This window comes from Centrocercus urophasianus, unplaced genomic scaffold (genome assembly GCF_019232065.1).
Source record: "Centrocercus urophasianus isolate 14NV4802_14NV808 unplaced genomic scaffold, USGS_Curo_1.0 seq_32, whole genome shotgun sequence".
Taxonomy (NCBI): Eukaryota; Metazoa; Chordata; class Aves; order Galliformes; family Phasianidae; genus Centrocercus; species Centrocercus urophasianus.
The window spans coordinates 10,028,033-10,054,481 of record NW_024884889.1 but is presented as its reverse complement, the minus strand read 5'-3'; the positions used below and the strand labels follow the sequence as shown (position 1 = coordinate 10,054,481).

The 26,449-nt window shown below is 38.4% G+C and overlaps 1 protein-coding gene across 8 annotated transcripts in view; it reads left to right on the top strand.

Moving 5' to 3' along the window:
- Nucleotides 1–26,449, top strand: part of TMEM131L (transmembrane 131 like) — a 67,109-nt gene that overhangs the window by 30,421 nt on the left and 10,239 nt on the right. For 3 of the 8 annotated variants that reach the window (XM_042829691.1, XM_042829688.1, XM_042829693.1), the window contains exons 7-26: nucleotides 1,558–1,665; nucleotides 5,713–5,790; nucleotides 7,609–7,762; nucleotides 9,307–9,365; nucleotides 9,723–9,831; nucleotides 10,773–10,878; nucleotides 11,439–11,592; nucleotides 12,211–12,381; nucleotides 12,671–12,740; nucleotides 14,120–14,237; nucleotides 15,005–15,149; nucleotides 15,671–15,780; nucleotides 16,528–16,600; nucleotides 18,675–18,817; nucleotides 19,420–19,562; nucleotides 19,896–20,082; nucleotides 21,064–21,249; nucleotides 22,731–22,880; nucleotides 23,442–24,058; nucleotides 25,427–25,560. In XM_042829691.1, coding sequence (XP_042685625.1) covers nucleotides 1,558–1,665; nucleotides 5,713–5,790; nucleotides 7,609–7,762; nucleotides 9,307–9,365; nucleotides 9,723–9,831; nucleotides 10,773–10,878; nucleotides 11,439–11,592; nucleotides 12,211–12,381; nucleotides 12,671–12,740; nucleotides 14,120–14,237; nucleotides 15,005–15,149; nucleotides 15,671–15,780; nucleotides 16,528–16,600; nucleotides 18,675–18,817; nucleotides 19,420–19,562; nucleotides 19,896–20,082; nucleotides 21,064–21,249; nucleotides 22,731–22,880; nucleotides 23,442–24,058; nucleotides 25,427–25,560 — 3,015 coding nt within the window. The other 5 variants (XM_042829696.1, XM_042829689.1, XM_042829692.1 and 2 more) reach the window with 4 other exon arrangements.

The window sequence follows — 26,449 nt, the reverse complement described above, 5'->3', positions numbered from 1 at the left end:
AGAGAAGTTCACTGAAGTACGGATTTTGGAATATGAATATTGCCATTGGCTTAGCACATACTAAGGGTGATGCCAAATGTTGGGGGATCTTTGTATTATGGCCCTTTTCTTTTTTGCATCTATCTTCTTTGCATTCACCCCTAACCCCTTGTTTTTGTTACCTAGTCAGCTCAGTCACAGCTTTTTGTGAACAAGTGGTGGGGAAGCAGTTGTCAGTGTCAGAAGAAACTGATTTTCTGGAGTTGGACTGCTGCTAAAATCAATAGCATGCTGTTATTGGCAGACCATTTCACTAGCCGTGTGTAAGGAATGTAACAAGCAGAAGTAACTGTCCATGATTTCAGCTTGTGTTACGTTTAAGAGTGTTAAAATTGGATCTAACTGTAGTGCTTATACAAGGTATAGCACCCTTGAGAGCTCGAAAGGCTTGAAATGTTTGATATTGCTAACACGTTTGTGTGTGAAGTGTGTATGAAGAAATTGCCTAAGTGGAGAGAAAGTAGCATTATATCAATGTCTCCATCAAAAAAGGAAACATCCCAAAAATGTTTCTCTGTCCTCCTTCCTTCTATCCATAGCTGTCATAGGTCTTCAGTGAACACTGTATTGTCCTTTTGATTAAAAACATTGGTGTTTACTTGTTTTTTTTTTTTTTTTTTTTTTTTTTTTTAAATTTAAAAAAGATTTCTTTGCATAGAAGTAAGTGAAAAACCTTAAAGGATTTTTCATAGGAGGGGAAAACAAAGCAACCTGAGGTAATCTTACATCTCACTGTCATAAACTAATCTTGACAGAGTGGAATATGAATGCAGTAAAAAAAAAAAAAAAAAAAAGTAATAAAAAATATCAACTTGCAAATCTTGCACTTCTCTGAATATTGCAGACTTCTAAAAACAAAATGATCAATCAGTATTTTACTTAGTTTTGAAGACAAAGCCATTGAATTCAGAATGCCTTTGGGCTTGGAACCAAGTTTTTCAGAAATTCCTGCATGGCCCAGTGATTACCGTAAAACTGTGGATGCTGTTGTTTGCTTTCTCTCCATTTTAGACTCCCATGATGTGTAAATATTATATGCAGTTTTGAAAAGCAGTTTTGTTTTACATCATCATTTGTGAAGAAAATTTGGAAGGTGATGCCTCCATTCACTCATGGCTTAAAAACAAAACAAAACAAAAAAACAACAGTAAAAATGATAGAAGTGTCTGGTACTAGCTTAGCCAACTTGGATGCAATATAGAATTGCCATATTTTGGGTGTTTCTATTGTAATGAAGAACAGGAAGTGTTTAACAGCTCTCTTTCTAAGATAACCTGATGCTGTGCAGGTGAGCATTTTTCTTTTGGGTGCAGGTGAGTGAAGATGCTGCTGTGCTTCTTATGCGTATAATTACTTTGCACAGTGGAACTTTTGAAATCATATATATTGTCTTTTAAAATAATGTAATACTTCCTGAGGTCCTTAGTAGCAAAATAGAAGCAAAATAGAACTGTGTATTGCTGTGATAACTGAAATAGTTAATGTTGACATAATGACTCATTTCTATTTTAATAACAGGTTTTTGGAGTGGGAACTCTGACATCTCTGGAAGAGCCTAGAATACAGCTAGCAAATGCCTACTTACTGCTTCCACACATTCAGAGCATCCAGGTGTCACGAACACTGGTACAGTAATACATTTCAAGCAGAAGTGAAACCTACTTGGACATGAAAGAATTTTGTTTTCAGGTTGTTGGGGTACAGGGAATTTTAACAGAAATCTAAGTGACTGTGGGAGAGAGGAAATGAGATAGATAAGTAGTTTTACGGTGAGCTGGTGTTTCTGGTTTTATTGAGAGAAACATCTTTTGGCCTTTAGACTGTTTCTACTTCTGTGTGTTTCTGTGGTGTGTTGTGCTCTCAGTTGTGCTGATAAAACTACTTATGTTGCCCTTCTCTAAATCAAAGAGGAGAATCTATCTGTTTCAAAAGAAAACAAAATTCACTATGTTATTACATGACTGGGGAGAGAGAAGCTGAGCAATTTTTTTTTTTTTTAACTTTTCAATTTTTACTTCAGACCCGTTTCCCAGGCTGGTTCACAGCTGTGATATGCATGAGTTATCACTTAATTAGAAATCATAGCATACTGCATTCTGATGAGAACAAGATTCCAGCTGGAGTATCTCCTCCTACTTCTGTTACTGCTGAAGACATCAGTGCTTGGCTTGGCTGGAACATGGAACTGTGAGGAATAAAATAAGATGGATTTAGGAAGCATAACTACTTAAATTGGAAGAGAAGCTTTAACAGTTCCTGAGATTTAGGTGCAGTTCCAGGCTGGACAGTTTGATTAGATGATCTTAGAGGCCTTTTCCAGCCATAATGATTCTCTGGTTCTATTTTTGTAGTCCTCTAGGCTATGCAGACGTTCAAGTGAGTAACTAACTGGAAAAATTTATGATTCTGATTTCCTTCAAGTTTTTTATGAATAAAAACTTTTGTATTACGTATGGATTTAATTTTGTTTAAGAAAAAGAGTGTTTTGAATATTTTAGCACATAACAGAATATAATCTTGTATCTAAATATAATCTATCTTGATTGCTTTCACAGTATCTTCTGTTTGTTTTTCCTGAGAAAAATTCTCACCTCAGTTCTTTTTTCTTTTTTCCTGTTAAATGACTGAGTAGAAAAGTTTTGGGGAGCATTTGACATTTGCATTATTGTAATAGTGAGGAGCATTTTCCTCTGCTTTATTTCTCTAGAGTACAAGCTTGAGATCATGCTTGGCAGCACCACCTGGCACCAATCTTGTCCTAGTACACAAGATGCAAGAGAGCATTGACTTGGTTCTCCTAGCTCTGGGTATAATTTTCCTGCCTGGCTATAATTGGAGAATTATTCTTCAGTTCAGTGAATGCTGCCAGTCTGGAGAGAAATACTTCAGTGGCGCAGGCACATCTGTTGTAGGTGGTAGGCAAGATCTAAATCCTGAAAAGAAACTTGTGGCTTGAGTTTGAGTCCCATTTGTGGAAAAGATTTCTCTACAGATAGCTGTCTGATCTAGAAGTGCCCTTTTTAGTTTATTATTCCTGATTGGGATCCCATAAAAGCTGGTATGATTCCTTTTTGTCCAGCTCTTTTAGGCTTGCAAGTTGTGTGGGGAAGAGGCCTGTGAGATTTGAGTGAATATGGACATGCAAACTTAAGGATACATGAGTACTAAACCATGGAGATCTGAGTGAAAAAAACATTTAAGGCAAATCAGTCATACCTACAGAACTGCATGCTTGCTTACCTCTGTTCTCTTTTATCTGAGTAAAATACACTGCTAATGTTACTTATGCATACATGTTCAGGATAGCATAAGCTTCATTTCGGTATGCTAAAGATACCCTTGCCTCTTATGCCTGCTGATGCCACTTGGCAACCTGTGAGAAGGCTCAGTGGGGGCTGTATTGGTGCATCTCTCTTCCTGTCTGCACCTTTTCTCACTCCTCTGATGTCTGGAACCTACATCTGACTTCCAGTCTGAATTTCTTTGTAGCCAATTTGTATTTGTTTGTTGTGATGCACATTTGATTTTGATAATTCCTCCTGCTTCTGGCACTTAAATCTAGAGGTTGTTTTTTTAGGCAGCATCACATCTTTCAACTTTTCCTTTGCCAAGCTGAGCAATCCATGCTCTGGCATCTTTCCCTGTGATGTGCTGGTCATTTCTTAGCCAAGCTGGCCACCCTTTTCTGCAGCTTTTCCAATTTGTAGCAACTCCTTTTGAAGGTGAGTGGCCAGAATTGTGCGTAAGGATATGGGTGAAGCTTTTCTTTTTTGATTCTTCAGAGCCTAACTGCTGCAAGCATGATGTGTCCCTGCAGATTGTAGGTGAACTTGTAACTTCTGCAGTGGTGTGTGGCAGGTTTGTGTCTGCTTTTTGGGGACGATGAGCTTCCATGCTGCATTGAGTTTGTACTGATTAATTGTCCTCAAAACTGAAAGGGTACTTCTGTCATTTTCCCATGTTCTTACCCAGATCTAAAATGGAAAAGAATGACAAAGTTGCCTTTTCTGCTGTCGAATTTCACCCTCTTTCTCTTATTGCTAACAAAGTTACATCTTGGGGATTCATAATGTGTGCTCTGGTTGAGTCAAAAGAGGAGCTGTATCCAACACTGAATTCATAGTGTGCCCACGTGGCCATTCAGCAGCAAGTGGTGACTGCTAAGACTTGACAGATGGTGGTGCACATATAGGTCATCTTTGTTTATCCGGCTTCTGGATAGTCTCTATTCTGCTTGCCTGTTTTGGGGCATAGTTTAATATTTGCAATTAATGCAAGAATATTTCTGAAAATATTGTGAAAATCTTGTATAGGGCCTTGCCTGATGGCTTATTTGGGGCAGAATAAGGAATGCAAGTGTCTGCAGTTCGGCAGTTACATTAAGCAAGTGCTAATGCCTTGTTATTTAGGGCCTTGGAGATGATAGTGTTTTCTCAAGGACCATTGAGAAGGGAAGCTTAAGTAACAAGGTTTATTCAACCAGAAAACTCACCCCAGAAGTTGCTCTTGGTATAGTTGGACTGCCTCATTAGAACTCCAGTTAGTAGGTTTGGCTGTGAGAGGTTACTAAGTGGTACATGCTTTAGAGTCAGTTTTTTTTCCTGCTTTCAAAACTGACGAGGACAAGAGAGTTCTCAAAAAGAAACAGCTCCTTGGGGTTGATGCAGCCTGGCACGAGCCCGTGTTTTGGTGCTACTGACGATCTTTACAGGGGTTGGATCGCCCTCTTGTGTGGAGCCTGGGTCACTGGTATGAAATCCACTTGAATTAGGGCTGCACAATATGTGCTGTCCTTTTGGCTGTGCTTCTCTGAAACTGTTCCCTGTGGTATAAATGATACTCAGGTGCACCCTGCTCCCTTCGCTCTGTCCCATGGAGAAATGAAGCAGGGCTTTGAATACTATAAAACTGGTTATTCATAGTCCTGCTTCTTAGCATCAAGTGATTTAAATTCTTCAGAAGAAGTTGCACTGACACCTTCAGAAACTTGAATCTTCACATGCTGCATTCAGATGATGTTATGTATGAAAAGAGACTGAGTGGGGTTCCACGTCAGTCTCAAAGTCATCACATAACATTGCTGTGATTATGTTACTCGTAGTGACAGAACTCTCATAGTTTTTTTTAAATTATTATTTAGAATTGACATCAGCGTACTTTTTTTCTTTATCTTTTTTTCTTTATCTTTCCCATTCAACAAAAAGGTAAAACATGTACTTTCTGTCCATTTGTTCACAAAGCCTGCGTATCAGACTGTGGGAGTGCAGCATTGCATTCTTGGCTTAGCAACTGCGTTTCAGTGTACAACCAGCAAAGCAAATATACAGAAAATAGGAAAATAAGCATTTGCATTATGCCAAAAAGGCTCTGTTGAGCATATTTTGTTGTCTTATCAAAGTTCGTACAGATTGCTTGTATTGATGCTGTACAGATATTTTAATAATCACATATAATAATGGCTTGATAATTGCAATCTTTCTAATTCCTTTCTAGTGAATTGGAGCTGGATCTACTGTACAGAATATTCATTTTTAAAAACATCCTTTCATTGCTGTGTCATGCATATGTAGAGGCAGTCTTGTTATCTTTGTAAATTGTGCTATGTGAGCCAGATTTATATAGCATCTTTCAAAACAACCTGCTTGAGGTGCTTTTCACTTTCTTTTTTTACAGGCAGAAACGATGAATACCAGCCTCTTACATGTTCACCTTGAATGCATTTTACCTAGTGATGCATATCAACAAGTTAAGGTATGTTTTATTATTGTGTTCTACCTATTTAAGCTTTCTTATTTTAAGCCAAGTTTAGAAGAATACTTTCCAGAATTTTAGAAGTTGTAGCAGCAATGCAGTTTCAGATGATTCAGTTTAAAGTGAATTGTTACTTTGGGCTTCTGTAAAACTGTACCCCATGTTATGAGTGAAGCGTTACACCCATCATGCTGTCATCATTACAAGGGGAGATGGTAAAAGAAAACACCTCTCCTTCCCTCCAAAACCCCCAGCTGCCTTGGTGTTTTAATGCATGTCATGTTACTTAGATAGAGTATGAAAGTGAAGTGGAATTTCCTTTCTCAATAAACAGTTGCACAAATTTCACATTCATGCTGACATAAGAGCAATGAAATGAGTGTCCAAAATATGGATTGTCTGAGTTGTGTTCTCAGAGTACTTGAAATGGGGCTTTGATGTGTGGCAGAGCTGAGGAGGGATCAGGCTCTTCACAGAAAAGCCCCCTCCCAATCTGATTACTGAGGGCACTAGACTTCCTATTATAGGCAGTGCCAGCAGAATCTCACCTTCCTCTTCGTCTTCAAAGGTTGACATAGTAAATAAATACATAAGTTTTCAGTGATGCTGGTGCTTGACTAGCTGTTTTGTTCAAATATATAGGCTGGAGCTGTGGTCTGCAGCACCTTTCCTTCATGGGGTGTGACTAGGTCAAGAGTCTGTAGCTGTTTTTTCTGCACAGTATGCGTCACAGTGATTCTGTACTATTCTGTATTGTTTTATTCCTGTGTTTCACCTGTGCATTGTGTGGTAAATGAGGCGAAGTTTGAGATGCATTTGGAAGTTCGAGATTTCACACAACACAGCTGCCCACTCTGATAGCAGCTATCCAAGGACACATCACCTGTGGCTTCCTCTGTGCATCTGGCAGCTGCTGCAAGCACTGGGGATTTCTGTGATGCTATGGGAGGGAGCTGACATCTGGAGAGTCTTCTCTCGTTACACCTCAGAGTGAGATTTCAGGTTAACTAAAGATATTTTGCTATCTTTCACTAGAGCACTTCACATGCCTCATGTCGAGGTTTTCTCTTACACCTCCTCCTTGCAGTACAGCAACAGAGCCTGAGCATAGTGAGCTCCATGGTGCGATGCAGGACAGATTTATGTTGCTCTCTGTTCATTGTCTAGTTTTGTTTTGCTTGTTGCCTTTAGTATTTTGCAAAATGGTGTCTGTGTCTTTGTAGTTACTCATACACAGCTGTCTTAACGGCAGCCGCTGCTTAGAAAAGGGGATAAGAACCAATTTGTATTTATCTAAAGTATTCTAGCCAGATGGCAGTTTGCTATTAAGAATTGTACATGTGTTTGTTTTTCTAAAATTACTTCAGTGAGAAATGGAGACAAAAAACACAGGATTTGGAAAAATTAACTATAAACAGACCAGTGAACATGAACTGTCTTCCTTCCATTAAGACACATGCATCAGTCTGTTTATGGCACATTTTATTGAAGTCAGAGGACTTAACAAAGGAAACTGTTTTGCAGTCCCTGAGGTGAGACTGACTAAGACAGTCCATAAACTTGCATTCTTTCAAGGTTTTATGTTGTTTTTTGGTTGTTTTTCGTCTGTTTTCACTGTGCTGTCTGCATCTGCATTGTCGTCGGTTTCTGCTGAGAATTTTAGCATAGGTCCTAATTTCTCCTGCTTATCAGCATTTCTGTGCTGAAGATCATGTCTGTTAGATGATGTCTTCGATTAACTTCTCAAGATACTGTACCATAATGAACGGCTGTGTTCCTTCCCCCCCACACGCACTGTATCCCCTTGTCTTACTCTAGAGTTGCTGTTCTATGTCCGATGGTCCAATGCTGCTAGAAATGAGCTTAACGGTAAGAATGGAAAATGCCCAACAAGATTTTGTGGAGCAAAGACAATACTTACTGGAGAATCTTTTTGTAGTTTATGTAGCAATGGAAAAAACGAAGACCTCAGGTAAGTCCTAAATGTGACTGTTAGTTGTGATACAGTAGATTTTATGTGTATTATGATCTGATGTGCTAAATTGAATCGATTTTAGTGACAGTCTGACTTTTGCAGGTAAGGAAAAGAAAATTAGCTAAACACAGCATTAGCAGCCCTTGCTTAGGGCAGAGTTACTCAAAGCACAACCCTCTTTGTAAGGGTACAGACTTTAAACTTCGTCAGTTTCATTCATACTTTCCCCATGCTTTTACATCTGCTTGAGCAGTGTGAAAAGATATTGTGGTTATTTGATTTCTTCAGCTGTTTCTAATTTCCCTGTAACTAAATTAACAATAGTAGGTCTACGAAAGCAGAATGGTTTGTACACTACTGAGAATAGTGTCTGTTGTGGAAAGTGGGATGATGTGTGCGTTGTTTGTTCCTTCAAGCTAAAATTCCACAAGCAAAACAATCAGCTCCTCACAGTTCTTTCTGCTGTGTTTATTGGATGAACAAATCTTATAAATAAAAGGTTTTCAAGTATTTGTAGAGCTTTGAGGTCTGTTTGGGTAGCCCTTCTTAGACATTTCTGCCAGTTCTACTTTCTGGTTGAAGAAGACAGAACTGCCTAAGAATCTAGATTACGATAATATTTTTTTAACACAGTAGTGGAAACTGGTGAAAAGAATATGATCTTTTTGTATTGTGAGAAGTTCTGATCGGGGTCTGATCACAGTATATGCTATTCTCCCCGTACCTATTCTGTGATGTGATATTTACACGGAACTGATACCCAGAAACCCACTGTAAGCCTATTTTCCCTGCTTGTGGGATGCTGGTACTTCATGTTGAATTGTGGATGTATGTTTATTCTGGTGCTGGCAGAGAATTTTCACATCTGTCATGTCAAGGGTGTTTGCTGTTAGTACTTCTGACAGTTAAAGTAGCGGGGTGTGTTTATAAGGCTATTCTCTGTTAAATACAGCACATTTATAAATGCTCGTTGAATTGGAGTTTGGTTATATAATCCCTTGGACTTGATGTCAGTGGGAAAATCCAAATTTTTTTCCATCAGTGCTGACTTTTTTACTGTAAATCAAGAGAATGGCACAATATTGTCCTTTTGTGTTAGCCTGTGTCTACATATGTACTTTAAGTATAAGCAAAAGCAAGAACTCAGTCCTCCTTTCATGGAAGAATTAGGACCACCCTGGCGAAATAGCTATGTCTTGTGCTGTCTTGTGGCCTTCTCCAGGTCTTTGCAGCATCCTGTGGCTGGGAACAGAGCTTTAGCAGGGGCAGGGGTGGTTACCAATACTTCCATTCCAACCTACTGGCTGGTGAAAGCTGGGTTATATCCATCTGCTGTTGCTCTGGGTAGCAAATTGCCAGATGATAGGACTGTTCCTGTTTTAAGCCCAAAAAGTGTTAAGTGCTGCATGTGGCTTTGCAGGGACAGCTGTTGCATGGAATGCTTTTCAAATTTAAATGAGGACTGCTTATAATGTGAGTGTCTTCAGCAAGAGTGCTTCAATCCCTGGTGAGCTGACCTTAGTGTTCATTCTTTTGAGCAGGTGATTTCATGGTGGATGTGTACGTCTTGCATTCTGGGAACAACCGTGTGCATATACAGGTAATTATAGGCTTCAGGTGGTTCTATGGTAGGGTGTCAAATTTGATTTGAGAATTGGACAACTGGCATAATGGCAGATTGATCTTGTTGGTGGCAAATATCACATTTCTATATTTCTAAATCGCGCCCAGGCATCTAGCAGACATCTTAGAGGATCTACATTTGGTTTGGTGATGCATTTTTCGTGTTAAAGACATAAGTGTGATTAACTTGAATAAAAATCGAAAGTCTCTGACTTAGTCGTGAGAAAATTGCACATAATGGCTTGGAAATGTGACAAGAAGATAAGCTGACACTGGAGGTACAATAATAATCATAGTAGTGCTGCAGGGGTCATTGTGTTTTGTTCTCATGCAGGAAATAAGGCAGTTGTCGCAAAAAAACAGGACACCTGTGAAATTTGAGCCAGTACTGCTGTCTTCATCATCAACGAACTTTACAAAAGTTGCTTCTATTTCTTGTAAAGGTACAGTATGCATATATTTATAGTAATGATGAGGTAGGGTTTGATTATAAAAAACAGTAGGTTTTTTTATAGCAGGTAGACTTTGAGAAAAATCTTAACAAATTTTTGAGGTGCATAAATTCATTTTGCTAATCATTTCCACCATTCTGTGTATATATGCTGATTTTTGTGCTGATTTAAGACTCTGTAAGCAATATATAGTTTTCAAAAAAGGGAAGAAAATATTCACTGAAATTATTGGCTGATTTTAAAATAAGCATAATTATTGACTTTTTTTTTTTTTTAGCATCCTTTTATTATTGGTGGTTATTTTCTGTTTCCAGTGCATTTTCTGAAAGACTGTTGTGTTTGTGTGGTCATTTTCTATGACATTTCTTGGCAAGGTCACTGAAGAGGCTTTTGCCTGAGACTAGGCATGTTGTGGAAGGGCAAAGATTAGAACAGAGACATTTCTGACTGCAGCCTGTTTCTTGTTCTGACCACTAGACTGCAGTACGTAAACTTACTGTGTTACTGAAACAGGCTGTTCTCATAATGACATGGGCCCTTGTTTTTCCTAATCAAATAAAGTCAGGTAAGGAGAAATAAGGGACTACATTAAGTGATTGCTTTTATTTTCAGAAGGCTTTTGCTGAAAGGAGGCAGTGTGTTACGATAAATGAGAATGCTCTGCTGGTGCCGCATAGTTAAGATAGGTCAGGTTACTCTTAGCAGCCTTGTTGTGTGCTTTTTGAAAGTGTTGGGCACTTTAAATTCTTAAATTGATGTTTCGATCCTCTGAGAATTAGAACATAACCACTTGGTTTCTTTTTTCACCTGTGTGACAAGTGAATGTTCCCCTTTGTAGTGTTCTTTGAAGTCCTCGTGTGAAAACCATTGCAGATGTGCATTTATTCTGCTGGCTGATGGTGTTTTCTCTTGTGTGTCTGTTCTTTACCCAGCTGTGTTCTGTGATGATGCAAGGCCTTACTCTAATGATAAGAGGAACAGCATAGTGGAAGGCACTACAGCACTACAAGCCTGCCTTTCCTGTCCTGTGATGGAAGGGTAAGTTAAGAGTGGATTGTTGTTTGTCAGTGTTTGTTGATATTACACAAATATTGTAGACTACTTTTAGACACAAAGTTAGTTTGCTTTGTCATGCAGTGATTTCTAAGGACAGCAAAGATGCTTCTTCCTGTTGTTGCTGTATCATTTGCCAAAATGGAACTGTGACTTTCAAATAATAAGTCTTGGATTTTTTAGAGGTATAGTTTCAAGAGGCATTTAGAAAAAATGCCTTAACAGCTTATATCACATAAGCATTGCTTGGAGTCTGTGATAATATTTGCATTGTCCTTGTTCTTCCAATGCAGAAGCAGAATAGTGATAGAAAAATCAGGAAACTCTTCACTTCTCTTTTGCCAATTTCACCCCAGCTTACCTTTGTGATAAACAAAGCAGTGGGTGATGTTGTATTATGACATATGTAGGTATTCTAATGGAACTGCTTTATCCTTAAAACCTTAAGACAGCCACTGTTCAAGAATAGTGAAGTTGTTGTGTGGAATGATTGTGTTCAGGAACAATTGCAGTTGTATTTATTTTTATTCTGTACTTACTTGCAGGTATTTTGATATCGATCCTTCTGCAACAATGTTTCATATTGAACCACACCATAATATTTCAGGATTTTGGTCCATATGGTTTACAAACAACTTTGAATTCAGCATCGAACTGAATGAAGTCTACATATCTGGAGAAACAAAGAACATCTTAAAGGTGGGTTTTATTTCAGCTTCATGCGGTGCTTTGTCCTTGATTTGAGAATTTGGTCCTCTGACATACGGAGTACATTCTTTTGAAAGACTCTGTGTTCTCAATGCTAATTGAAATTGGTTAAAAATAAAAGTAGCTCTGTGCCTGTAACTTAGGTCCTGAAAAGCCCAGGCTCTCAGCAGATATTATTCACTGTCCAAGTCACTTTTGTTTTGTTCGTTAGCAACTGTTTTTTAATTTCAGTTGCAGCTACAGATGCATTATAGACCACTGCTCTGTTCTCAGAATTATTGTTGTTTGTGCTCTATAGGACTAAGCATTTCTTCATTGGCTGCAGTGGAAATCTTGAGTACATAGATGAGCTTTGAAGTTTAGAAGTCAAAATCAGTAATTCACTCGTGCAATGGCTTGACTCAATCCAGACAAAACAGATTTATGAATAAGCACACAGTGTATGCTATAATCTAATTGGGCATTTGTATATTCAGATAGGAGACTCCTGTGTGCGCGCTGTGTGAATCACTGTTGGGCACATGTGTATTAACAGCAAAAACACAAAGGCACTGCTTGCTCTAAAATACTGTTCCAGTTTTAATTCAAGTGTCTTTTGGTTCCTTCTAGATTCTGAACTTTGCTGAGCCTTTGACCCTATCTCCAGGCTGTTGGAATGTATTTTCTTTGAAACTTGATGTGAAAAACAATGTAACAAATGTGCTTTCTAGTATTTGTTTGGCCACCAGTGTGGGAGTGGTGATTGAAATACCTCTGCAGATATTTTCAACTGTGTCCAAGGTATGGTATTCAGTTGTGCTGAATGAGCATTAGGTGCTGCAGATCAAACTGTAGCAGCCTGCTTCTTTGGTCAGAAATTTGCCTGTTAGTCCTGAAAGAAAAACAAACTGTAGCTGGAAAGTTAAACCCTCAGTATTAAATAGTGATGGAATTACATTTCTCTGGGCAACCTGAATTCTCTTCCTTGTCTCATTCAAATTATGCACTGGGAAACAAATTTCTCCTGTTTGTTTTTGGTTTGTTTGCTTTTGTCATATGGTCAGTGGGTTGTTTTGGTTTGTTTCTCCAGCAGGCAGACCTTCATTTTGAAGCCATTGCCCATTGTGATATTCAGTGTTACCTAGGAAAGTCTGATTCAGGTAGGCTTGTCTTGACTTTTTTAAGCGTGCAATGGTAATTTTGTAGCAGGCCTTCTGTTGAGAATATTGAGATTGTTAGTACAAGTCCTGTATTCTTAAAAAACATATGCATTTCTGAGACTATCACCCACATAGTTGGCTTTGAATAATCTGTTGTGAGTATACAATGCAGTATTTCAGATCTCTGATTCCATAGCACTTAAACTATTGTCCTGTTATAACACGGTTTTGGACTTAACAATATTTAAGACTGTCCTGTAAGTTCTTAATGGAGGTGTGTTGCTCCTTGCTTTCTTCTTGTCACAACCTTTGGAGGTGATCAGATACAATGATTAAGCTGTCAGCTAAGCTCAAGGAGAGTTTAGAAAATGTGTTTCATCTGGACCCAGATCCTGGAAATTCTGTGCTGAAAAAGCAAACAGACACAAAACAACCATGTCGACCAATAGTGTGCCTTTAGCCAGAGTTAAATTTGAATGCCTTCTCTGTGCTTCTCATGGCAATAATTTCATAGGTTCCTGCAAAAGACCAATTATCAGCCTTAGAAAAGAATACCAAAAGCTGTGTTCTGTGAAACAAAGTAATGATGCTTTTCTCTCTGCAAATGAGGAATCTCAGGATAGCTCCCAGCGTTGCAGTGTTTTAAGTACCGACTTGGCGTTTAGGAAACACAATGTTAGATGACATATGGACGTGGTTCTGCTTGGAGAATGTGTAATTTGATGAAGGCTGATTCAGAGTAGTGCATTTTAAATTTTTTTCATTTCTTCTTAAGAAGGAATTTCGCTAAAAAGCTGGGTACCACAGGATTTAAATGTTTGTGCCCTTCTGAACGTATCTCCAAGGTGATCTTTCTTAAAATTTTTTTGTATGAGGTTTTGAAGAGGGGCAAAGATTAAAGGGAGATTTGAGGTGACAAGTACGTGGCTTGAGGAATTACTGATACATAGGCACATTTTGGAAAAGCAAAAGATATTTTAAAATAAAATTGAGTAAAAGAATACTGCTGATATAAGTATTCAATGCTTTCTTACTTTGCATTCTAATAACACACGTAATCAGATCTTTTCTAGGGGTATTCTACTTCATAATTTAGGATACTTGCACATTTAAAATAGAAAAGTCTAATGCACATGCCTGAAAATACTGACCTGAACAACCTGTAGTTGGTTTATTCAATTTGTCATTGGTCTCAATTGGTTATTTTAAACACTGAGGGCTGTGCAATAACTTACATTTTGTACTTTCACACTAAGCTGGTTCGGTTTTCTTTTGTAGAGTTCTGTGTAAGGACTGCTGGTACTATAATGGCTTTTCAGTAGCAACTGTTAGAAACAGCAACAGTATGAAAAAACATGAAAAACCTGTTATCGTTTTAGCAAATCTGCTTTGGCAGAGGAGTCTCTCTCTGGATCGTTCAGCCTGGGATGTGGATTCTGAGCTGGCAAGTGAGCTTTATGAAAGATGGCAAAAAATAAGATGCGGGGAAGCCTGCAGGTTGGTACAGAATCTTTGAAGTTGCTTAATTCAAACCAGTAAAATGATGTAAGAAAGTATTTATATCCTGAAGCATTCCTAATTGAAAGAAATGTTTTAGACCTTGCTGTACCCAAATTAGTTGTCTAGAAGCCTCTGGAGTTTCAAAGCATCCCAAACATTCCTGGCATCTGTTCCAAGGCACTGTCAGTGATAGTAAACATTTCAGATGCCTGAATTTTAGAATGTAACTAATGTTTTGGTTGTGAGCTCCTCCGTAGCTACTCAGTTTAAAGCAGTCAAAGCACATTTTACCTCACCAGCGACGGAGCTGTGCAAATCTTTTATCAGCAGGTCCCATAGCAGCATTCTCAGGATGAGGAGCTTTGTACAGCTTTCCAGGCCTTTGGTCCTCAGCCTAATAGATGCTACAGGTTGAAGGAAGCAGTTGCTGTGAGAAATTCTTGTAGAGAGAGTGCATCAGTGATATTGGCACCTTTTTAGAGTGGAGAGGCAGGGCTGTGAAAGCCAGTCACTGTGTTGCAGATGGAAAAGAGGAGACGGAAGAACACATAAGTTGTGCTGCCTGTGACTAGGTTTACAGGTTGATTGGCTTTATTTTGTGAAGAACGCTTTTGAAGGGAAGATTAGTAGAAGTCCTGGTTAATTATCATCTTCTGGTTTTTTATTGAAAAATAAATAGAAGGAGCAAGAGGTGGAGGGGGGAAGGAAAAACAAACAAACAAACAACAAAACAACCAAATCTTTTTTGATTTTTACCAATAAAGCAGGAGAAGCGTTCCAGGATCAACTCGCTTGATTCACCAGAAGCAGCCTGAAGAGGAGGTGTCGTTTGCCTTTTTCTTGCCGCGGTTGACTGCAGAGCCCAGCCTTACGCTCAGCTTCAATGCCACAGCAGTTAAAAGTAGCGTGGTGAGAATGGTTGTCCTTGTTCGCAGCTGATGAATGTTTGCTTCCGTAAAGAATGAGGTCTGCAGTTAATGCTTGGTGATGCTCAGCATTTTCAAACTGCTTGTAGGCTGGTGTTTTGAAGTCTTCATGCAAGTCTACTGTAGGACACCACGTTTGTTTATCCCTTCGGTTTTCTGATAAGTTCTTGAGCTACTCATGGGTAACATTTTAATACAAGGAGAGGAGTATAGCTATTGATGTTAACAATTACGAAGAATGTTGAAGTTCTCACATCAGAATCCAAATGAGAGGGTTATTTTAAAGGGGGAGGAAATCTATATCTTTGCACATGTAGGTGCACTGTGCACTGTTTCTGCAGTTGAAGACATTGTGAAGATGTCCTATCCCATGCAGTTCTATACGCACATGGATATATTAAGACTAAAGCCAAGTGGAAGTCCCTGGAAAATTCAGCTCATATTAGTAACACTGACTTATTATCAGATATGTAGTTTTTAACTTTTTCCATCCCTACCTTTTAGGTAAAGTATTTCATACTGAGAAATCCTTCATCCTTTCCAGTTGCACTGCAGCTTCTGCCACTCTCTTACTACCCTGATCCCCAAGCTTCACTGAGTCTGCTCAGCAAATGGTAATTAGTATAACTATCTCAGAATACTGTTTTTTCTTTTCAAAATTGTATTTGCTTTACGATTGCTGCTTATTATTTGTTTATGTTTTTCGAAGCATAAGCTATGTGGGGATCATTTTCTTCTTCTTTTTGTAAGGTACAGTCATCAGACAGGTTCACAGCATCTCCCTGTTCGGCTCTTTTCATTGATTGGGTGCATTACACAGTCAGTGCCAAACTGAGCATGTTTTCAGCAAATTTCTCTGCCAGCCACAAACAATAATTGATCTTCTTAAGATTTGAGGCTTAGTGCAATTTTGTGCTGGCTGCCCAGGTGAGGAAAGCAACTCCCACACGTGGGAATGTGCAGCTCCCAACAAAACTGGTTGAGAAGCATGTGGTCTATAGACTGTGGTTGGTGAAGAGAAAAGAAACCGAACCTAAACTAATAAAGAATGTTTTTATCTTTTTGTAGAAGCCCTTATATGAAGCCCCAGTCTCTATGTAGCTGCTTCCCTAACATCATTTATTTGTGTGTTTATTTACATATATATGTATGTATACACACGTGTGTGTATGTATATAGATATACACATAAATATTTTGTTAAAAAGTGCAGATTTACATTTCCGCAGTATTTCACATCTTCTGAAGTGCAATTGTAAAAGTATTTTTTTTCAGGACAAATGCTCAACCTGTGAGAATAAGTCAGTGTAGTTCTGACAGAGTAGGTTTGAAATGCTTAATCTTTTGTTTTGGTTTATTTAGGTTTGGCATAAATATTCAAGCTATTAATTTCACCACTACTGAGTTCAAGCTCATGGATGAATATTCTCACAGGGTAAGATGTTTAATTTCACTAGAAGTGATCTGACACACTAGTTGCATTACATCTGATTGTTACCAAGTACTACTTAAAAGAATGTAAATGTGCTTTCTCAGTACTCTGTCAAGCTTGTGTTTTTGCAGTCAGTTTCTTTCCAGAATTTGAGTCTGTTCTCCAAATTGAAGACAGCTGGGAGAACCTGTGCATGCATATGTTGAAAAGGCCACAGTTTGCTTTCTGTCTTGAGACTTCAGTTTAGCCCCAGGTTGACCAAGTAGTACAAGGCTTTTTGTGTTGGTGACATCAGAAGATAGCAGATCTTCTTTTCAGTAGAAGGAAATACTGTCCAATAGCTCAAGGATGGGGGAAGCTACATTTCTGTTCTTCATCTCAGTCTCTTTGCAACTTCAGGTTGAGGTTGGAAAGTCATAGCTGTCTGTGGTTCCCATTACCTCATTTTTAACACAAACATAGCGATGCTTAACTGTACTGCATGCCAGTGCTGGTCTGTGATTGTGCCCCAAGGTCTTCTGTCATAGATGGCAACTAGATGATGTGCTGCCGAGGATGCTGGCATAGTCTGACTACCAGAGCATTGTCCAGGATACCACTAAGAGTTTATTCTCATGTTTTGTATAGGGCACTCTGATCTAGTATTTGATCTAGCAGCTGGCAGCCCTGCCTGTGGCAGAGAGATTGCAATTGGATGATCCTCGAGGTCCCTTCCAATTCAAGCCATTCTACGATTCTAGTTTGTGCAAAAGTCTGGAACTGACATATGCTCCTTACTTTCTGTGCATGCTGCAGCTGTCTCTTTAATGCTCTACGTAAATGCAACAAAAGATTCCTAGCTTTTAAAAGCAAAAAGAGTCTGTTTGCTGCACTAATCAAAACTGACCTTTGTTTTTTGGCAACAATTAGCTGCAAAATAGTGTTAAAACCTCTATGTTAGTGTATGTGTTGCCTGTATTTCACATAGGGACTTAAGAAGCTATGGGAGTACCAAGTCACTAGGTATGTATGAATACAAGATGGAGCTTGTCTTGTTGTTAGCCAACTAGTTGTTAATAGTCATGTTTTTTAACATGTTCTCATTTTCCCAATCACTTTAAATACACATGTGATGAATAGTTAGGCTTACTTTTGAGTGCAAGCACATCTGTATGTGGAGTTACAGGGTGAAATTTGACAATGTCGTACGTGTTTTACTTCTAATGAATATTAACTGTTAACTACAGGCTCTGAAACTTTTTTAATGTTCTTTTTTTTTTTTTTCATTGAATAGACTAAGAATAAAAACATTTTGGACTAGAAGAGATCAGAAAAGCTACTAAGATTTCAGCTGTGAATTTTAAAACCAAGAAAGAGCCCATTTTGTAAAGTTTATGGTGGTTTTTTTGTTTCTCATCTTTCTTTCCTAAGAGGAGATCCACAGTTCTGGAATTGAAAGTTTCAGTGTAGTTCTCTCTCTCTGCTCATCTCCCTGTCATTATCTTTTTTTTTTTTTTTTTTTTAAGGGGGAAAAAAAAAAAAAAAGCAAAGAGCAGTATTGAAATGAAAGTATATATATTTTTATGCTATTTCCAGTCTCACCGAACGTATAGTAGAACTGATCTTCAATTAGTGTGGTGGAGAGTTCACTTTGGCTTGTCTCTGGTAACTCAGAATGTTTAACATATTTGCCAACAATCTGTTTCTTACTTAAATCAAGTTGCAAGCTCTGTGCCAAGGAGAGCACAGCTTATTCAGTATGCTGTCAGTTCTAGTTGTGTTGTGAAGTGTTTCAGCACTCCTTAAATATGAAGGATGCCATGTAATTTCTTTACCATCTGAACAAATAAAGTCTGTTTTAAAAAATAAATTACTGCTTTCATTGTAGGAAGTGCAGTAGTATGAACTCTTGCTCAAATAAATAACCTTATCTGATGTTTGTTATCAGATTGAAAGTTAGTAGTGTAACAAGTTAATTAGCATTTGTCACACCTTGCCAGAAGTATCTTGTGTTAAGTAAAGAGGTGGTGCTTTGTTTTATTGATATCTTTTAAGGTATATGTTTCTGTGACTAAATAAATGCATTTTTGTTTAACAGAATGTACACCAAGAGGATCTCATCAGCACGAAACACAGTTCTGAGCTGCTTCAGTTAAATTTACAACCACTGGAAACCAGAAAAGTTGGTGTAATTTTTACACCAGTTGACTACAAAAGAGTGGCATCCATTATTTTGATCAGGTAAGCCAGGTTTCACTTTTCAGAAACAAACAAATCAGTGAGCAAATGATTCTTCTGCATTGTGAAGACAAATGGACCAAGTTTGACAGTCAGAACCAGTTTAATGGAAGCTGCTTGAAAGGTCTTTGTGCCTTATGTTTAGGTCATTATAAAGTAGAACTTCAGCTTTTCTTTCTTTTTTGGGGATCACTGGGTTAGGAAATGTGTATGAAGGTGTACTGTGTGTGTATAGCCAAAGCAATTGATCAGCAGATCAATAGCATTCTCATGTTGGGTGGCTTTGCTACTTTAAATGTTACTCCTTAGTGATAGGATTTAAATACCATATTTGAAAGAGGTTATGGAAGAAAGCAATCATTTTTTGACAGGTGGCATTGTTGATAGTGGCTGTGGTCACAAAACTTGTTACTTCATTTTTTATATGTTGATGGTGAATGGTTTCTGGGATAGCCTGTTTTTATGGGAAAACAATCCAGGTGTGGCCAGTGATTGTTACTGACACACTATTGTCTTTGTTGTTGGCATCTAGATAGCAAAGCCATGATCTTGCAAACTTCATTTATGTCTTAACATCTGATTGCTTGATTTTTATATTGTGGCAGAAACAACTTGACTGTTCTGGATGTGGTCAATGTAGAAGGCTATGGGGCCAGAGAATTACTTAAAGTAGGGGGAAGACTGCCAGGTGCAGGAGGATCTCTTAGATTCAAGGTTCCAGAAGCTACGCTGATGGACTGCAGACGACGTGAGTAAGAAGAAGCAAGTCTCTGATTTAGTAGCTGCCTGCGTTACTTCAAAGTGGCATTGACATGGTGCAATAATGTTAAACAAATGGAATGTTGAAGTAAAAAAAAAAAAGCTGAAGAGTGATCATGAGTGGTGTAGGTTCTGATGTAATTAGCCTCAGCCAGTGTTTGAGATAAGTTCTCCAATTAAACTGCTGCAAAACAGTCTTCATTAAAATGTTGGTCACTTCTGAATACTTATTTGGAGTGAGAGTAAAAATAGTTTATTTCTGATCATGAAGGAGTTTCTTAAGCACTGTGCAATAATAGTTCTGTTGTTTTGTTTGTTTAAGAACTGAAAGACAGCAAGCAAATTCTGTCCATCACGAAGAACTTCAAAGTAGAGAATATTGGGCCTCTTCCCATAACAATTTCATCAATGAAAATCAATGGTTACAGTTGCCAAGGATATGGATTTGAGGTGTTAGACTGTCAGGAATTTTTTCTGGCTCAGAACTCATCACGGGAGATCAGCATCGTGTAAGCACAAAGAAATTTGCTGACTAATTAACTTAATAGGAAATTTTAAATAGTTTCAGTAATAGACACTCCAGTAATGCACACAAAACTTGAACTTTAAAAATAAGTTTCACAAGCGTTTCGTCTTTTCAAGTGAATAATATAATGATGCTTATAGTAGTTCATTGTTGTTAAAAGCAGCACACATGCTTTTCTCTGTGTTATGAAGTAATAAGTGAAAACAAGAGTTGTCACAGTGAGTAAAGGGTGGTCTACCAATGGCTCTTTTTCATTCTTTGTTTTTCTTCAGTTTGTTCCAAGTAGCCTGACTACAATCTAGTCATGTTTACCTAACATTGCACATAGGTCTAAAACTGTTTCTTATTAAAATCCTGTTGAATTAGTCATGGCTTAAACATAAGGAGAGGTAACATTACTGTATTACAGTAGATATGGTTATGTATACAATGAGTTTCACCTCTGGTGATTGGAAAGGCAAGTCACACCTTTTAGCAGTACACGTGGCAGCCAAACAGAATTTTGGGATGGGGCAGGGAAAGTAGTGGAAGGGCAAAATCTGATGTTTTCTTCCCCTTTCCCCATCTTTCTAGCCTTCTAGACATACCTTAGAACTTGACCCTTTCCAAACTGGCTGTCTGTACATTTAACTGTGCTTTTGAGGAGTGTTTCAGTTAACGTGAGTTGGTCATCTTGCACCTTCTTCAGAAAAGAAAAATGAGTTGCTGTAATGCATTAAGTGCATGTGTCCACGTGGACATTGCACTTATTTTACTCCTTGAGGATGAATACGAAGTCTTACCTCTGTTAAGTGCTAATGCATCTGTGTAGTTTTAAGCAGACAGTGGTCGTGTACTTCACTGTATTTTTTTTTGTGTTATTAAAGTAAAAGTCACGTATTTTGTTGTATCAGCATGAGTTCAGAAAATGAAATTTAGCCCAGCAGTGGAAGAATAACACCAGCTCTGTCTCCTTTCCTGACAGATTCACTCCAGATTTTACGTCTTCGTGGGTAATCCGGGAGCTTACACTGGTGACCGCTGCTGATCTAGAGTTTCACTTCACACTTAATGTGACTCTTCCTCACCATTTGTTACCGCTCTGCGCAGATGTGGTGCCAGGACCCAGCTGGGAGGAGTCTTTCTGGAGGCTCACTGTCCTCTTTGTAAGGTAGTGTGTTCAGAACCGCTGGTGGAAAATCAGCAAGCGCTTCTGACTTCTAGATGTGAGAACAGGGCCTAGATTTCTGCTACATCTAACTCAGTGATAACTAGTGTGATCCAGTAGTCTGTGATAGTGTTCACAAGCATTTCATTCTGCTCCTCTTGATGAACTCCCATGTTAGGGTTGGAAAGAAGGGTTGGGTGTCCCGTTCCCCCCACAGGAATAGCTAGTGGGTACCCTTGTTGCTAGGAGATTTGCTCTCCAAGTAGAGGTGCACATGGAACCTGTTCATCCCAGAATGTCAGCTGTAGAATTGAGTAGACTTACTTTATATTATTTCTGAGAAATTAGCATGAATTTTATTTATGAAGTTTCAGGCAACTGAATAAGGACCTACTTTTCCTTGTGCTTCCTTCCTCTTGTCACTTACTTACACAAGAAAAACTATCAGTTTTACATTAACTGGCTTATTGCTGGTCTTGGGAAACTGTTTTAGAGTCCTGTACCATTAAGAATTCTGCTCTTATGCTTTCTTTTTTGTCTTGCTTTGTAACCTTTCATACTGTGTACTGTGATTTGAATGCTCTGCTTGTGGCAGATAATTTCTGGTGCTTTCATTGCACAAACCCTGAATTCCTGCAATTAGAACTGGCAAGCACTGAGCATAAATATCATGATAATACAAATGGTGCACAGTTAATTGAGATCATGTTGTAGACTGTGGCTCTGTTTGCACTGATGTTTTCACAAGTGAACCAGCAAAAGCACCGTGTTACGTGGTTCTAGATGGAGCAGAAAGATAGAAGGATAAGGATTTGATAACTCAGTAGGTTTTCATTCTGTTGTCTAGCTGACAAAAGCTGTACTATATGAAAAGTGATTTGATGAATTATGGAGATTTTTGTTCTGATCAGTCTGTTTGTTGCAATTAATGCACCAGAGAAAACAAGAGGACATTTTGCAGTCAGTTTTACCTCAGAAGAATGGAGGCATCTATCTGCAGATGCAGTCCATTTTATGTTAGTATTTCCTCTAGGAAAGTACTGTAGGTAGAGGAAGGAATAGTAATAAATGAAAATAATGGCATAACTATAGTGTATGTATGGAAGACACTTACTAGGTTAATATGCAGTCATGCTGTGATACATTGTCATTGTGTTGTAGTCAGACTTTTTTCTAACTGGTCTTTAAATCATATTAGAGCTTTCTCTTCTAGGATGAATTTTTTTTTTTAGATTTTGTTTTCCTTATAAAATTCAAGATTGAGCTTTTTTTTTTTCCCAAAAAATAAACAGTAAAAAACTAAAAAATAAAAAAAAAAAAACAAAAAACAAAAAACAAACCCAAACACTATTAGGATTACTGGTTTGCATTTTTTCTCATCTGCCTTCTTTCTTGAAATTGAGTAACAGAATATTCGAAAAGCACATCCTGTGACAACATTCCTGACAATTGTAGACACCAGTTTTTGTTTTCTTCTTTGACAGCTTGTCCCTACTAGGTGTGATTCTGATAGCCTTCCAGCAAGCTCAGTATATTTTAACAGAGTTCATGAAATCAAGACAGAGACCAAATCCTAGTTCTTCATTGCAGCAGAACGACAACTCTGTTGATGTCATCAGCTCTGATTCTTACAAGTAAAAATAATTTTTCTTCATTCTTTTTAATGTGAAGTAGTGCTTTGCCTGCTAGTACTTTGATATTGCCGTGGGCTTCTTTAGATCCTGTTCAAGGTGACCTCTTTCAGAGTGTTACCAGTATCGCGGCATATGTTTATCTTCACAAAAGAGAGATGTAAGAACTCGAGTTTGTTCACCTTGTATATTGTTGGTAGTTCATAGGGCAAAAATGGTGTGATGGAATTAATGGAAACACCATGTACAGCAGACGTGGAAAGCTAAGAGTGGAAGCTAAAGTGAATGGTCCTCAAATCTGATCTCCCAGGTCTCTGAGCTTGGGTGTTTGTTCAAGCACATGAGTGTGTGTTTGAAGCACATACTTAGTCTTTCTCAACTCCCACTGAAATCAGAATGTGCTTGGCTGATGGGATGTATTTTCCAACTAACACATTTTTATGGCTTGTGAATATGCCCCCTTTTATTACAAGAGTGTACTATTAAACAATTCATGATCTCTTCATAAATTTAAAAAGCAACCAAAAAAAAAACCAAGTCTGAATTAGTTTTTGTTTTCTGCAGGGGCAGCTGTAAGACATTCATGGATTCCTATAGTTCCTCAGATAAAGGTAAAGGGAAGGGCTTCCTGTCTGTAGGCACTACTTCTAGCAGAAGTCAAAATGCTGCAAAGAGAAGTCCTGCAACCTACAGCCACTCTCAGAAGAAACACAAATGTTCAGTTTACTACAGTAAGCAAAAACCAAATGCAGCAGCTGGCAGTGCCATTGCAACTACTGATGAGAAACAAAATCAGATTGTGGAGAACCAAATCTCAGCACCAAAAGAGGACATTTGCGCTGATGTTGTCAGTGAGAACTGGGTAACTCTAAAATATGCAAATGCCATAAATGTTAACAAGAATTTAACTCTTCCAGAGAACTTTCTGGGTAAAGAAGAAAGCGCACTGAACAATACAGTTCTCATTAAAAGTAGCTCTTCAGAGTGCAATCTGAAGGAAGATCTTCAAACATTTATGTTTCCTAAGGAAACTAACCTTAAAGCTTCTGAAAATCTAGCTGAGCTCAAGGAACAGGAGTTCTGTCCTGTGAAGATGTCTAAGAAGCTACCTGAAAGTCACTTGTCAAGAAGTTCACCTCAGCAACAGCCAGAACTGCAAGAAATTTCTAGGAAGAATAGCGGTAATTAAAACAAAATTATCAGTTACTGAATTAAGTAATTAAGCAAAGTGTAAAGTTCACTGCGGTCAGGATTTCTTTCGTTTCAAGTCAAGGCGTGACATTATTTATGTGAGCAGTAAGGTATTTTTGTTTACATTCCTAAGGAAATGGCTTGCTTTAAAAGTTGTTGCTTCATGAGTCATTAGTTGTACTTGGTTTACAGATTCAAGCCTGTGCTGAGGTATTTTAATGGTTAAAATAATTGTTGTTATCAATCTACTTTTGAGACGCAAATTGCTCTTATCAAATAGGGCTTCAGCAAAATGGTTGTGTGCTAAAGACTGCCATTTGCTGGAACTGTGGTGGTTCTGGTATGTGGCAGTTTACTTAGGGAGTGAGCCATAATGGAGGGGTTCCAGGCACTGCTGCAGTGTGTTGTTGCTACCCTGGACTGGTCTCTTACCCTTTGTGGCATAAGTTTGCTGTCTAAGACATATGGTACTTGCATGTTTATATGGAAGTGAAGAATTTTTAGAGCTCTAGCAGCCTTCCTTGCCTACTCAAGCAAGACAGGAGAGGGTGGATGAGATGCTGTAGTGGGTTGGTAGGTAGGAAAACGTGAAAATGCTTGGGTGTGCCTTTCCCATTTGAGAAAACCAGTTCAATGTGATAAGCAATTGCATTCCTTGTGCACTTTTCATGGCTGGTGTAGTCAGAGCTCAAGTTAGTTCTGTCCCGTGCAGCGTTTCCAAGGTTCAGGCAGAGGACTGTGGTTTGTCTGGGCAGCTCAGCCAGCTGTTGAGAATTGCTTCCTCTTTCATCTCTTTGCTTTTGTTCACAGACTGCACAAGAGTAATTTGTCTTTCTCACAAGACTCTCAATAAACTTCTAGTGCTGCATCCATCCTAAAGAAAGGATGAATTGCCTTTATCTTTCCAGTGGACCCAGAGGACACACTAGAGACTTAAAGATAAAACTTATATATATTAAACTACTCTCTTTTGAAAAGTCTTTTCTCTGAGCTTGTAGGGTGTTTTTTTATTAAGACCAATATTCTCTGGCTTCCAGTTCTACCTTCTAGACCCCATGGCTGGGACCCAAACCATTCAAATTCAAATGAGTAGAAACTGAGATTTACGTAGTCCCACTAGTATGCATTGATACAGAACTACTTGCTGCAATTGCTGTCAGTGTTGCACAAACATTAGCTTTGACTATTGAAGTTTTCAGCATCAGAAGCTTAAATATTCTGGAAAGCTCATGGTTTGGGAGCTTTCTTTGTTCATTTGTTTTTTAAGATGTAGGCCAAAGTGAAGGTAGAAAGCAGTGTGGATGCAGTTAGGAGCTCCTTCTCTTCTAAGGCAAACTTGTATTACTTTTTAATTGTAGGGAATAACCAGCAAGTGCTTCTCAGGAATGAAACAGAAAACTGTGAGACCTTAAAAAAGCAGATCAACATAAAGCCTTCCACTGAGAAAAAGATATTAAAAGGGCGTAAAGAAGAGGAGATTGCTTCTTTTGAGGTTTGTATTTCTGCTTTTTAAATTTAAGGTGATCTTGTTATTTATTTTTGTGTATGTGTATAGGTATGTTTGTATGCATATGTAAAGACTATTACAGCCATAGTTTGAAACATAAATCAGATGAATGTGGAAGAATGCAGATGTACTGTCTCTCATGCCTTGCATACTAATGCTAAGTTACAGAAAAATTTTGGGTAAAAATTAAAGCAGCCCTCGTGATGTTGGCTGCATCACAGGCAGACGTTTTCTCCTTTGTCATCAGAGCAAGCAGAGAAAGTCTGGAGTCTGATGGCAGATGTCAGCCACAGCAATGATGTGGGAGCATATCCTGGAGGTGCGGGGATGGTCTGGAGGGGCACATCTCCATTTGTCAACCTGATCTCCAAATCTAGGGCTTTGTGTCAGAGATTTGCTAATGAGAATAAAGCAAGCAGAAGACCCTTAGGTACTGAAGCTGCTGAGAAGAATCGTTCTTCATCCCTAGTTTCTGAGCACAGGATAAACACAATGTATTGTACATGTGTTGTAGACAGTGTAAAGAATAAGGTAGACATGAAAAAAGTGTCACCTGGCAATTAAGAATTAATAACCAACATCTAAGAACTTGGTTTACTTGTGTTATACTTGCATGGCAGTAAGGTGTAATGAGGATTTGCTTACCATGTTTGTTTAGAGGTCTAGTCTTGTTTTGGGAATTGTTGTTACAAACTCCTTTTCATGTGCAGCTGATAGTGCTTGTTTGTTTTTCCTTGTGTTTCTTCAAGTCATTGTTATTTGTTGGTTAAGTTAGCCCATAATTTCCACAGTTTGATTCAAATGAATGCCCACCCCTCTCACCCCCCCAGTCGCTGAGGAAAGGGAGGATTTATTGCTGCTGAACTTGCACACA